At 29.6% G+C, this 14,638-nt stretch overlaps 2 protein-coding genes across 2 annotated transcripts; one reads left to right on the top strand and one right to left on the bottom strand.

Moving 5' to 3' along the window:
- Positions 1–8: 8 nt before the first annotated feature.
- LOC145741936 (centrosomal protein of 104 kDa-like) lies at positions 9–12,602 on the bottom strand. Its single transcript, XM_082559636.1, has 22 exons — positions 12,487–12,602; positions 11,860–12,012; positions 11,115–11,253; positions 10,426–10,575; positions 9,709–9,769; positions 9,557–9,632; positions 8,861–9,048; positions 8,207–8,322; positions 7,275–7,430; positions 6,298–6,423; positions 5,212–5,365; positions 4,853–5,001; positions 4,046–4,220; positions 3,274–3,463; positions 2,732–2,828; positions 2,410–2,466; positions 2,257–2,332; positions 2,141–2,192; positions 1,949–2,057; positions 1,202–1,340; positions 529–669; positions 9–353 (listed from the first exon to the last, which is right to left on the bottom strand). The coding sequence occupies exons 1-22, from the start codon at positions 12,597–12,599 to the stop codon at positions 286–288; spliced, it is 2,685 nt and encodes an 894-aa protein (XP_082415762.1). The 5' UTR covers positions 12,600–12,602; the 3' UTR covers positions 9–285.
- Positions 12,603–13,119: 517 nt separating this feature from the next.
- LOC145743257 (uncharacterized) lies at positions 13,120–14,598 on the top strand. Its single transcript, XM_082561178.1, has 4 exons — positions 13,120–13,239; positions 13,349–13,433; positions 13,516–13,603; positions 13,952–14,598. Exons 1-4 carry the CDS (start codon positions 13,176–13,178, stop codon positions 14,264–14,266), a joined length of 552 nt encoding a protein of 183 aa, XP_082417304.1. The 5' UTR covers positions 13,120–13,175; the 3' UTR covers positions 14,267–14,598.
- Positions 14,599–14,638: the final 40 nt, after the last annotated feature.

Below are 14,638 nucleotides of genomic sequence, written 5' to 3'. Positions count from 1 at the left end.
GTATAACAAACTAATACAAAACAACAAAATGATAATAATGATAAAGTAATACTTACAATTTATATTTTAAGAAAATCAGTTTTAGCATTTAAAACAGTACAAAATTTTGAGAAGTAACATTAAATTATAATACATCAAAATAAGGTATAAAAAATTAAAATTAAATCAAACATATATTTTTTGCAAGCTAAAATCTAAATTTTTTTAAACCCAAAAAGGCTAAGCTTCTATTATATAAAAAAGCAAATCAGCAACTTTAGAAAAGAGTATATTATTTGGAAAATTTTATTTTCGGGGAGATTTTATTCCGCTTTTTTTGCCCTTTCCCTTTTCGGCTTCTTGCTTGGCTCTTACTGTAAGAAATAATCAAAAATTTTAAAATTATTAATTGAAGAATATACATTTGTTTACTACATAAAAAAATAGTCTTTCAGAAAAATGTCATAATAAAATATAAATTGTATAAAGTCATATAAAAATTTTGTTTTAAAAAACTTAAAATTTTTACTAGAAGTCGCTTTAACTTACGACGATTAATCGAAGGAAGACGTCTTGGATTTTTCTCACAACTATCCCTCTTTGATCCCATCAAGTGGGCTTTCCAAGATTCTTCTCCGAGGGGGATATTATGATGACAAAGTGGACAATGTTCATGATCTTTATCCAATACTAAAAGAAACAACAAAAATAAATACACAAAGAAATATATTTTTTCAATTGTGAAGCAACCTATTGTAACAAATATAAACTTTTCTTTTAGTGCCCTATCTTTTAATCAGCAATGTCGTTAGTTTTGGGAAATCCGTTTAAATGTTTTTTTTAATTTGTATTCAAATCTTTTGTTTGTTTTTACAACTTGGCTTACCAATACTTGTAATTATCAAGTATTTTGTTTAGATGTTTTGTTTAAGTGTGTTTTATTATATTAAAAACTGTTTTCTGTAAATAATTTATTTTTAATTTTAGATTTAATTTAAATAAAATTGTTGTTAATTATGCTGCTGATTAAATGCTGGCTCAGCAGGAGTTTATACCGTTTATAGTGCCTTACTTAAGGGCGCTACAGCATGAGAGCTGTGGCGATTGAACCCATGGCCTTATGGTGGTGTAGCAAGTGTTCTTACCATGCTGCCGGATATAAAATAATGTATACAAAAATTTGGATAACCTAAAAAAATTGAATAAATAAACATTGTTGTACCTGTACATTTCTTCTCATTAATATGTTTTTGTAACTCGGTTTTAGGAAAAGCTTCAGTGCAACGAGGACACTTTCCAAAATTATCTTTGTTGTCACATTCTGTCAACAAATGCTCGCTATACCCGGCTACTTCTGCTACCTACATTCATATAAAAATCTTAATTTAAAAAATTCATTTATCATTGACAAAGGTATCCAATTTTACAGCTTAATCATAGAGTAACATCAGTTTTTTCAACCCAGTCTCAAATGCCTTCGGTAGTTTGAAATTTATAAGTAATAAAGGCTACTAATAAAGCTGCTGATTAAGTATTTGCTTTATACCATTTATAGCACCTTACTTAAGGGTAATAGCATGACAACAGTAGAAATCATAAGACCTTGTGTAGTGAAACCAAGTGACCATGCCATAACATACTTAAAATTTTTATGTAAACATTAATACTCTTGGCATGTTTTAAATCATTACATTGATTTCGTCATTTTTTCCTGTCGCATTGTTGTAATATTAATTGTATATCGTATTTATTATTTACTTTTATCAATGCGCGAAAAACCAAAAAAATTAAAATAAGTATCAAAAATAAGTGTAAAACTGACTTTCTATTTAACATTTTGAAACCAAAGTGATGTGAAGTCAGCCTTATAAAATTGAAATAAAAAACTTTAAGTTTAAACCATGACCTAATGTCAGTTTATATGTTTATATATCAGATGTTAAAACACCTTTAAAACTTAGTTTTTTACCTGTTTACAATGTTCACATCGTTTTAACATGGGACAATGCTTCCAGTAATGTAAATCCAAACCTTCTTCAGTGAAACCTTCATCTTGTTCACCACAGAATATACATAACCTTGAAAATATCAAAAAAATATTAAAAAAATTTAAATAAAAATTTAATAATTTTATCTATATATATATTAATTGCAAACTCACTTTTCTAGAAAAGCTGAATCATCGTTTGGATTCACACTTTTGTTAGCATTTTCTAAAAATAAATGAAATTTAAAAAAATAGAATTTTATTGTTTTTGGTTTATATTTTAAAATTACCACTTGCAGCAGCGACATTTTTCGGATCGTTTTGTTTTTTCTGCTTTTTTGATTTGTTGTCAGATTTTTGAGCTTCCTATAAAAAAATTAAATTGAAGTTTTTATTATTTCAACCCATAACAATAAAGACCATCTAAAGCAATAGTGTTTTACCTCATTAGCTTGGTTTAAGGCTCGAAGTTGGTTAACTTGATTTTGAAGATCGTCAATCTAGAATAGTAATAAAAATTACAAAATTTGAACTAATTATTTAAAAAAATAAACATAGTGTAAGATTATTAATTTTTTCATTTTGAAGCACCAACCACAAGGGACGCATTTAATCATGTAAATCTGTTACCATTAAATCATAGGTCATATATTAGACTAAACACCACAAACAGTAGTTTTTGCTATTTTAAATGCAAGTTAATTGATATAAATAATCCATTATTATCTTTATATAAACAAAATTAAGATGAAGTGGTATCCTAACCTCATTTTTTTTCTTTTTTTCTTCAATCAGAGCTTTTTGATGAAGTTCAGTTTGAGTTGGTTTCCCATCCATCCTATCAAACTCATCGAACATATTCCTAAAACAAGAGGTAAAGTTAGCCAGTTGCATGTTGTAGTAGTTTTACCATCAAGTCAAAAAAAATTTTACCATCAAGTCAATGTTATTTTTTTTTCCATTAAATCAATGCTGTTTTTTTGTTCTAGTTCAAATTATCCGACAGTATGATCAAAATATGCTTAATCAAAATATATTTTACATAAAACTAGGATGATACTTTAACTAAAAATGTAAATATAGACAACTATGCATGGAAATAATTTTTTTTCTCTATTATTTATTATAAATGTCCTGTAATTAAGATGCTGACTAAGTGTTGGCTCAGCAGGAGTTCATACATTTATAGCGCCTTACTTAAGGGCGTTACAGCATGAGGGCAGTGGGGATTAAACCCACGACCGTATGTGTGGTGTAGCAAGTGTTCTTACCACTACACCACGCTGCTGGTGGATGTATATACAAACCTATAAAGTGGATTTTTCCTTGTATGATTATCATCAGGGGGTAGAAAAGTTTTAATTTGAGATCCAGCAATTTTGTAAAGATTGAAAATAATCTTGGTGACAGCAACACGAACGTCACCACTGGGGTGTTTTAATGCAGGAGCACAAAATTTCATCAATATTGGCACAGTAAAATTTGGAGGCTCAACACCTTGTATAAATATTTAAAAATAAACACAATTATTTAATACTTATAAATTAAAATACCATTTTCAATTTGCTTTATTAGTTTTCTTTCATTACCCACTACATTAACTTAACTTAAAAATTAAAAAATGAATGTAAGTCAGGTGCCTTAGCAGTTTTAAGTTTCACCACAAAAGGGCCTGGATGAAATCACCACTGCTCTTAAAAAAAAACATTCTTGAGTAAGGCGCTTTAAACGGTATTAACTCCTGCTGAGCTCCCTTAATCAGCAGCTTGATTATCGGGCAATTATAATCTATAATATCTTAAACTGCCTAAGACAATTTAAAACTGGTTTGGGGTAACTGATGTTACTCTATATTAGGTCATGATGTCGACCTTCCCAAATCGAGGATAAATAAATATAAAAAGTTCCATTTCTATCATGGTGTTGAATTTTTTCAAAAAAATTGAAAAGTATATATTTTATCCATGCCAAAAAACTGGTCATATGTTAATAAATAAACCATATTTTGGCAAATAATATACAAAACTGACAGTGGTGTTTACAGCTTTAAGATTAAGATAAAAATATAATTTCACTTACCTGATTTGTTTAAAATTCTTGCTACCAACTCAACTCTGCTTAGTGCAAGTCGATTTGCAATTTCTCGCTTAAAAGGTGGAGTCAGTTGGTTGAGCACTAGATGGTGATGTTTCACTAATTCACACTCGCTCATAAAAACAATAAAATCAATCGCTGAGGTCCGAGACCTTGCAGCCTGCAATTTTAAACATAAAACAACATTTTTTTATATAAAAAATTCTATATATTTGTACTTATTATTAAATAATCCCCAATTCCTAGTATAGGGCCGATATATATATAGATGTCCAATATAAAACCCTTCAAAAAATGGCATTTGTGATGCATGACTAAAATACCATAAGCAAATATTAGTAGAGAATTGCAACCATGTTACAACAATGCCGAGCATACAATGGAGTATTTACTAGTTCATTTTTTTCCACTTTATTTAAATATCAGCCCTAGTGTATATCAATATATGTCCCAATATATCAGTTTTCATTAATACACCAAAACAATTTTTTTATTTTTTCTAGTCTTTGCTGTAACCCTAGTTTGAAACCCTACATATAGCTATAAATATACTTGAATAATTTTGTTAAATAAGGATAGTCTAATCCAACTGACAATATCATAATTTTTTTTATATTTTCTACGTAAATACCAATCACCCATCTACATTAAACCCTGCTAAAAATAATATTTCATATGACCCCCAGTCTTTACTGTACTCTGACCTTCTTACATCGAGGATAAAGATATATACAAAAAAAAAAAAAGCAACTATGGTTTAACTAATAAAATAAATAAGATTTTGTCATTTACCGTTTCCCCAGTTTTCTGGATCAGATTTGGTAAAGTTTTTGTCACCACATGAGCTGCTTCAACTTTTCCTAGTTTGTGTTTTGGGATAAAATCGACCAAGATCAGTTCCAATACTTTTAAAGCAGCATTAAACACAGCATGGACTTTATCTGTAAAAAAGTAAAATTAAGTAGAAAAATATTACAAGCCAGAAAAAATTTACAAAGTGTAAGCTAGAAAAAAAAATTAGGCTAAAAAAATTTAGGATTTTTAAAAAATAGAAAAACCTTTCAAAAAAAGCAAAAAAATTGATGAATCGAGTAAAAAAATGTAAAATTTATTTCAGAAATACCTAATTTTAAAATTTTTAACTTTTCTACCTTTTATGGATCGCTTAACCAGGAAAACTGCAGCTCTGAGATTATCTTTAAGTTCTTCCTTTGAAGAGTCCAATGGAGCATTAGAGAGAACTTTGTAGATAGCAAGAAGACAATCCTCACGAAACGACCAAGTCTTAGAATAAGCCCCAGATACCTTTTTAACAGTGAGTGAAAATAAATAAAAATCAACTGTTTTATTGAATTAATTTGCCCTTAGAAAACTTTTTTAAAACAAATAACCTTATTTATTTTTTTTTGTATATATCTTTATCCTCGATGTGGGAAAATCGAATGCGCGACATAGAGTAACATCAGTTACTCCGACCCATTCTCGAGTTGTCTTTAGCAGTTTAAGATATTATAAAGATTATAATTGCTTAATAATTATGCTGTTGATTAAGTGCTGGCTCAGCAGGAGTTCATACCGTTTATAGCGCCTTACTCAAGGGCGCTACAGCATGAGATCAGTGGGGATTGCACCCACGACCTCACGTGTGGTATAGCAAGTGTGTATTGCCGGTATTAAATATCGTTTTATGATAAAATTGTTTAAAAAGCATGGGTATATGTTTTTATTTATGTTTAGTTCTATGTTAGTGCATAATTATCTTGTGTTCATTTAATGTTTCTAATTTATATTTCATTCTATTTGAATAAGGGTTTATGTTGTAATATATCATTTAAGTTAACAAAACAAAACATATACTGTAAACTCAAGGACACCCAACTACCCATAAGAAAGCTGGGATCACGTATATTGTCCGGTTCTAGACAAAACGTAGTTTTGACTACGGCTCCCCTAAATTATCCCGTCTGGATTACAGTGCGAGAGAATTGTCACCTACAGATTACAGTTCAAAAGAACTCTCTCATATGTTAAACCAGCTCTGTTATATTCTCTTATATGGATTATGGTTTGAGAGAATTGTCACCTACGGTAAACAGCACACTGTTTTGTTTAGAACCGGACAACATACATGACTCGAAAGCTTGTATTTAAACCCATTTGATTAGAACTGACTGCATTTTTAAATAACTCACGTAGCCTATAATTTACTTTCTTTATATTTCTTTTATTTTACTTACCAATGGCAACCCGAACACGTCAATAACTGAAGAAGCTTCCCTAATATTCCTCTCCGACATTGCCTCAGGTTCATTAGTTGGAGCAACTGGTCCTTCTTGACCATTATCACTACGTGGAGATGGAACCTTGAAATATAAAGTTAAGAATTAGTTAAAGTCCTATATGAGAGAGTTTTACAATTTTGTATGTGATGTATATAGCATGTTAGTATGATTGTCACTGAATCATAAAATGCCTTTAGAACCTTTAAAAAATGTCTGTGGTACTTACAATTTTTTAATTTTCAAAAATACTGGAAAATGATGAATGTCAAAAACCAGGTTACCATTTTTCTATGTGTGACGTAGAAAGTACCAAGTAGCGTAGTGAGTGTATACAAGCTAGTACTTTCTACGTCATCACAAACAGGGCTTCCCCTTTCTTGGTTTTTTAATTAATTTTAATTTTTTTTTTTAAAGTTGTATAACTTAAAAAGTAGGTGAAATTATTTAAAGTTAAAACCATTTTTGTGTTCAGTGACACCAACTTTATCAACTTTATCAATTTTTAAGTAATAAAATATCGCTAATATAGAACTTTATAATTTAACCTTTTAATTGGCTTGATTAAAAAAAATAGGACAAATCTATATATTATAAAGCATATGAGATGGTATAAATATATATGTTCAATTTATAGACTTAAAAAATAACTCAAACTGCAGTTTGCAGGTAAATTATTAAAGTAAGTAATATTAGCAAGTTGCAACCATACAAATATAATGACGATCGCAGGGCAGGCTTTTAACTAGTAATTGTAAAATAGGCATAGTTAGAATCACAATCAGAAATTTAATGTTCAATAACATTACTGCTGGAATTTTACCGTTTTTTTATTAGAACAGTGAAACGAGTTTAAATGTTTATAAAATTAAAAACAAAATTGATTTACTTTTGAAAAACATTAAACAAAAAATTTTAAATATCATTTTAGTTACCTCATCCAGAAATGGATCTGGGCTTTTATCTTTGTTCAAAGCTGGAAGAACTTTTTCATCATAATTTGTTGGACTTTGATGACGTTCTTCAACAACTTGTTGTTGCTCAACATTTCGTTGTTGTTCAACATTTTGTGGGTAGGGTGATGGTGTTTGCTAGATGAAAAAAAATTATAAATTTATGTTTTTTGAACTTGGTTTGAATGGAAAGACTTTACAGTCCAACTGTCATGAACTGTTTAAGATGTCTTCTTCAATTTTATAAACCTTCAATTTTATATACTTACCGGCAGCATGGTGTAGTGGTAAGAACACTTGCTACACCACCATGAGGTCGTGGGTTCAATCCCCACTAATCTGATGCTGTCCTTATGTAAGGCGCTATAAACAGTATGAACTCCTGCTGAGCCAGCACTTAATCAGCAGCATAATTATCGAGCAATTATAGTCTCTATAATATCCCAAACTGCTACAGGCAACTCAAGACTGGGTCGGAGTAACTAATGTCACTCTATGTTTAAGTCGCGCATTCGACTTTCCCACATCCGAGGATAAAGATATATACAAAAAATAAAGAAGGGTTAATTGGGTTGCATTTTAATAGTAGTAATATGGTGGCAACTCGCAACTAATATTTTCCAAAGATTATTTACCGATGTACCACAAATGGGATTTTTTTTTTTAATAATTCACTCGCATTTAAAATGTTTTTTAGCTTAAATTTATTTATTTACCCCAATAAAAAAAAATAATTATTTTACAACAAAATTAGTAGATAAATTTTATTATTTTGAACGAATCCTAAGTTTGTATTGTCAGTTTCGGATAATATTGGCCAGGTATATTACCAGATCATTAACCAATCAATTGCATTTTCATACACAAACAAATATATTACTTATAGAGACTAAAATACAGAAAATTGAACCTACATGTTGTATGGAATGATGTGGAGAGGTGGTTTGAAACGATTCTCGAGGAGCAAACGCAGGACTTTGATGTGGAATTGAAGTTTGTGTCTCTATCTGTCTGTATTGATCGGATTGCTCTGCAATATTGAAACAAATTATAGATAGACCGTTCTGCGGTTGAGATTTAAATTAATGGGTGCGACTCTTAATTAATATGTGCTGATGTTAATGTACCCACAAATGGCAGTTTTAAAAAAAAAATTGGACAGCTCCAATTTAGATACATGTAGCTTCACTATAAATTTTTTTTTTGTATCTTTATCCTCGATGTGGAAAAGTCGAATGCGCGACTTAAACATAGAGTAACATCAGCCATCCGACCCAGTCTCGAGTTGCCTGTGGCAGTTTGGGATATTATAGAATCTAATTGCCCATAATTATGCTGCTGATTAAGTGCTGGCTCAGCAGGAGTTCATACCATTTATAGCGCCTTACTCAAGGGCGCTGCAGCATGAGATCAGTGGGGATTAAACCCATGACCTCATGTATGGTGTAGCAAGTGTTCTTACCAATATGCCATGCTGCCGGTAAATTTAGACACATAGCTTTAATATATATGTAGATGCATATTGATTAAAACACTAATGAAAAAAAAAAATACAACAATTTTTTTACCGGGTGGTGCTCCTCTGAGGGGGGAAGCCCCTTCTTGTTTAACAGGGGAAACCCCGGCATCTTGCAGCAAATTATGTTTTTGAAGTTGTTGGTAGACTTTCAATCGATATTCGTCCATCTGAGATTTTTTGCTTTTGGCCAAATCGTAATCCTCATACTCTATTGCCCTTCTCTTATCTAACTCATATCTAAAAGATAAAAAAATATAAGCATAAAGTTAAATAGAAAAAAAAATGATGAATGTCTTAATAAAGCTTCCCTACATGAGGGTCCTTTGTTAGATCCTCACCATTTCTATGCTTAGACTTCAAAAGTGCTAAAATTTTGCTTATTAAAACCCAATTGGCAGATTACCTATTTTTTTTTTGTATATATTTTTATCGTCGATGTGGGAGAGTCAAATGCGCCACTTCAACATAAAGTAACAACTGTTACTCCGACCCAGTCTCGAGTTGCCTTTAGCAGTTTGGAATATTATAGATTATAATCTATACCAGGCTGCCGGTATTTGAAAATCGTTATCAATAATATCCCAAACTGCCTAAGTCAACTTAGGACTGGGTTGGGGTAATAAATGTTTATCTATTTTTAGGATATAAAGTAGGCTTTGCCACAATTAAAATAATTTAAACTAGAAAAACTGCATTAGATTAATAACAATTGGATCCCAAATTAAAATTTAACTAGTTAATGTACCTTGCTAATTTTTCCCCAACTTTTTGAAGGTCAGCTATTGCTTGTTTCATTCTTTTTGCAACATCGAAATTCTCCTCTAAAAAAAAATCAAAAAATTTTAAGAGTTCACATAAAAAATATATTTAAAAGTTTTTTTTGAAAGTTTAAAGTACCAGTAACAGCTTGTTTTTTCTTTATGTCAAGTCTTCGAATAATAGAAGCAACTTCTGGGTCCTAAAAAAAATTTTATAAATTACTTTTGAAAAAACATTTTTTAGATTTTTAAATATACGCACATTCAAATTTAAGACAATAAATCAAGTGTCGTAAGACAGTATAATCAATAGAACACTTATTCATTAATTTTATGTTTATTTTGTATAAAAAATAAACCAAACAATTTATATAAAAAATATCAATTTTATAGTTTTAATTATATATACAAAAGTCGGCACCAAATCGTTAATGCGTTAAACGTTAAAATTTAACGTTTAAGTTAATTTTAAAAATCGTTATCGGACCTGTTAACTTTCATTTAATTGTGCTTCCGTTAAATTAAGCCCGTTTATTTCATTATTTTACAAGTAAATCCATGGTAATAGTTTGTTTTAATTAAATTTTAATGTTAACGGTTAACGATAACTTCTGTTACATTTCGTTTAATTTAACGAAAAAACATTAGCAAAGTCACTGTATTGTGTAACGAACAACCATTTAACGAAGTTGTTTTTTCGATTAACTGTGCCAACCTATGTATATATATACAATTTAAAATACAACCAAAAAATGTTTACCTTAAACAAGTTTTCCTTAAAAAAACAAATATTATTTAAATTAACTCATATTTTCACCCAGAATGCAATTATAAAATGATATAATTAATTTAATACCTGATACATATCAAAAGCAAGATCATCCATCGGGGAAATGTAATCAGGTTTTTCAAATATCGAATAATTTTCTTTATGGTCGTCCAGCTGTTGTAGAGGCCTGCGCACGTTTAGTCTATCTCCAATTACATTAAATGCCATTATCCCAACCTAGTGTAAACAAATTATAAATTGCCTATATAGAATTATACATAGTCTGGTGTAATATATGCTGAATAAAGTTAAATAAATAATAAAAGCTCAGTAAAAAACAAATTATTTTTTTTATTTTAATTTTTTTGATTTAATTAGTAAAAACATCACAGTGCCATTAAAGATTTACCATAACCTAAAAAAGTAAAGTTAAAACCATAAATTTTTGAGTATATATACATGTATAGGATACCTGCAGCATGGTGTAGTTGTAAGAACATTTGCTACACTACACATGAGGTCCTAGGTTCAATCCCCACTGCTCTCATCCTAGGTTCAATCCTCACTGCTCAATCAGCAGTATAATTATCAGACAATTATGATCTATAATATCCCAAACTGCCACAGGCAACTCGAGACTGGGTCGGAGTAACTGATGTTAGTCTATGTTTAAGTCGCGCATTCGACTTTTCCACATCGAGGGTAAGAATATATACAAAAAAATAGTATATATTTTACTTAAATAGCCTATTTATAAATAAAATCTAACAATTTACCTGGTTATAAATATTGAATTTATTAAGATGATTTTTATGAACAACAACCCTGATATAAGAACCTTCTGCTTCAACATGAACTGACTTCAATTCTCGGGATTTAAACCCAGTTTTTTCGTTGTTTGACAAATAAATATATCTAAAAAAATCATATACAGTATAACAGCGCACATAAACTGAATTTCAATAGCCTATTAATAAAAAAAATAAATATTAACAAATGTACAAATAACAAATGCAAACAAGTAAATAAATGATTAAGCTGTGTAGTATTATAAACAGATGTGAGTAAGTTACACACTTTTTACATTATATGCAAATCTTATAAAATTGTTTAGCTAAATAACAAAATACAATTTTATTTTTTGTTGATTTTTTTTAAATATTTATCCTCGATGTGGGAAGGTTGACTTTACAAGCCAACCATAGAGTAACATCTGTTACCTTAACCCAGTCTTGAGGTGCCTTTGACAGTTTAAGATATTATATATTTGTAATTGCCCCATAATTATGGTGCTAATTAAATATTGGCCTTAAACTGTTTATAGCATCTTACTTAAGGGCGCTACAGCCTGAGAGCAGTTGGGATCGAACCCCGAACCTCATGTAGTGTAGCCAAGTATTTAGATCACCACACCATGCTGCCGATTAAACTGCATAGTATTAGTATTTACTAAATCACAATAAAATACGGACTTCTTTTTAAGCAATAAAACTAAGTTAAAACAGCTTAAAATCCTCTCACCCGAGTCTTTTAAAACTATCTGGTGCTTCACTTGTCCCAACAAAAAACTCAATTTTAGAAGGAATCATGTACTGGTGTGATAATAACTGTAATTTCTTTACATTTGAGCCCTCATTTAAGCGAATTATTATTTCTTGTGGATACACACAAAATCTAAAAGAAAAAACTTAGTTTTAAATATTTTACAAAGAAAATTTTTTTAATAAATAAAAAAACATTTAGTTAAACTTATATTTATTTTTCATTATATTTATCTTTAAAATATCATCTAAACCATATTAATATTTTTTTTCTACTGCTAAAAGCATAATCAAAAATTATTTAAAAACTTTTTTATATTTTTATATATATATAAGCCACTTTTATTTATACTTTATTTTTAAGTCACACTAATTCGTTAGAAACGTTTTTAAACAAATAAACAACAACATCTGGTTTTGGGGACAATTTCATACCACATATGGTAAAATCATGTAAATATTTAATAATATTGGCATCTTTTAAATCATAAATTTGATTATGTCATTTATTTTCAATACATCTTTCTATTGTTAAATAATTTTTTCTTGTCAATTTTATTAATGAATTAAAAATATGAATAAACATATATAATATTTAAAATTTTACTTTTGTGTTTGCCATCCTGGCACTGTCGGTCTTTGATGTTCCAAATTCTTTGCACTAAAACCTTCAGCTTCACCAGTAACACCAACTATTGTATAACCTACCTTTGATGGCATTGTTTTGCTAATTTTTTACAAGAAAAATTGAAAAGTAAAAATGTTATACATATTTTAAATAGTTTACATTAAATCTTTATACTAATAGCCTAGTAGACTTCACTTGCTTTTTAACAGAAGGTATTATTATGAGAAAATTTTATTAAAAATATTACTTATAGTATAACGTAAAGATTATCTAAAAATTTGTTAACGTTAACTAATTACTGAACTTAAAATTAAATCATTTATTTTTTGTGTATTTTTAACCTTTAGAGAAATATGGACACGATTTAAAACTGATTAAATCCTAACGTTAACCGATAAATATCATGTTTCAAAACAAAACAGGTGGAGAGCTAGCTAACTAAACGGTAAATAAAAGCTTTGTCGTTCGGCCTTTTATTTCGGTTTGTTAGTTGTCCGGGTAATATGAATGTTTATACTCAGCAGTGACATCTTACGGTGGCATATTTTTAGGTAACTTGTCCACTTGTTTTAACGGTTTTTCTATTATTGTTTTTGACGTTATCCTCCACGTGGAAACAATAACAAAACTAAAAATTTAATTTTGTGGTCTTTACTTTGCTCTTTAAAATGGATTTGTTGGGTGGTTATGCCAGTTCTTCGGAGGACTCGGCCGAAGAAGAAGAAATAAAAGGTAACTTGGAATAAATTGGTCAATTGTATAACGGTTTAATTGGCAGTTAATTTGTAAATATAATTTAAAAAATGTATGGCCAATTTACAATTTTTATTACCGTTTATAGAAATAAAAAAGGTATGTTTGCCATCACCTGATCTTGTATTAAAACATGGGGCAGGCAAATCCGTTTTTACAACTCATTTTGATGAGTAAGTGTTTTTTTTTTGTAGGTTTCGAACATAACACACTAACTTAAAAATAATCTTGATGAATTTCTTTTTTATTTTCAAGGCAGAAAAAAGAAGCAAATTACATCTTAGAGCAACATGTAAAAATGGTGGAAAATAACAAAACAGCCAAAGAAATCAATGGCAAGAAGGTTAATAACTAATGTCTTACCAAAACATTTTTTTTGTAAATATTTTTATTCTCGATGTGGGAAAGTCGAATGCGCGACTTAAACATAGAGTAACATCTGCTAATTAAGTGTTGGCTTAGCAGTTGTTCATACCGTTTAAAGCGCCTTACTCAAGGGCGCTACTGCATGGGTTCAGTGGGGATTGAACCCACGACCTTATGTGTGGTGTAGCAAGTGTTCTTGCCACTACAAAAATTATAATTTCAATACTTTCCAATGTTGGTTTAATAAAAGTTGCCCTACAATAAAGCTGTTTATATATTCTTTTAAATCAAGTTTTATTTAAAACATTTTTTTTATATTTTAAAGGTTTGCTGGATGTATAGAAAAGGACGATGCAGGTTCGGTTCAAAATGTCAGATGTTCCATGACAGTGAATTACAATCAAACTTACTAAAATCTAAAGACCAAAAATACAATCCTTGCAGGGACAGTGGAATTGTAAAAACCGGAACAAGGAGAAAATATTTTAATAATGAAACGGAACAGGATAATGACGGTCCACCAATAAATGACAACGAACAGAATATTAATAAAAAAAAGAAATATGGAATTAATGACACTTTAACCCCAAATAAAAATGCCTTGTATCAGATACAGAAAATAAAAGAAAAACAAAACTAAAAATAACTGTTTACTGCCATTTTTAAACTAGTCGATAGCCTGGCCCACGGTCGACATTTTAATTGAAGTAATATGGTCGCAACTCTTAACTAATATTTGCCCTTGATAATTTACCTACACACCACAAACAACAGTTTTATATATATTTCGCGCCCATAAATTAAACCTACATATATATAAATTAAACCTACATATATCTAAGCTCCATTATATGTATTGCATTTATCCTAATAAAATATGTGGTGCCCTTTTTTAACATTCTCTAACGCTGATAATAAAACTTCACAGTTGCTGTTGTTAATACATTTTTGAATATAACATTTTATGTTAACGTATCCAATGTTTTTTACCTAATGTTATCATCTATTTAGA

The sequence above is a fragment of the Corella eumyota genome, chromosome 2 (genome assembly GCF_963082875.1).
Source record: "Corella eumyota chromosome 2, kaCorEumy4.1, whole genome shotgun sequence".
Taxonomy (NCBI): domain Eukaryota; kingdom Metazoa; phylum Chordata; class Ascidiacea; order Phlebobranchia; family Corellidae; genus Corella; species Corella eumyota.
Note: the sequence above shows the minus strand (reverse complement) of the source record. Positions and strands in the feature narration are given on the sequence as shown.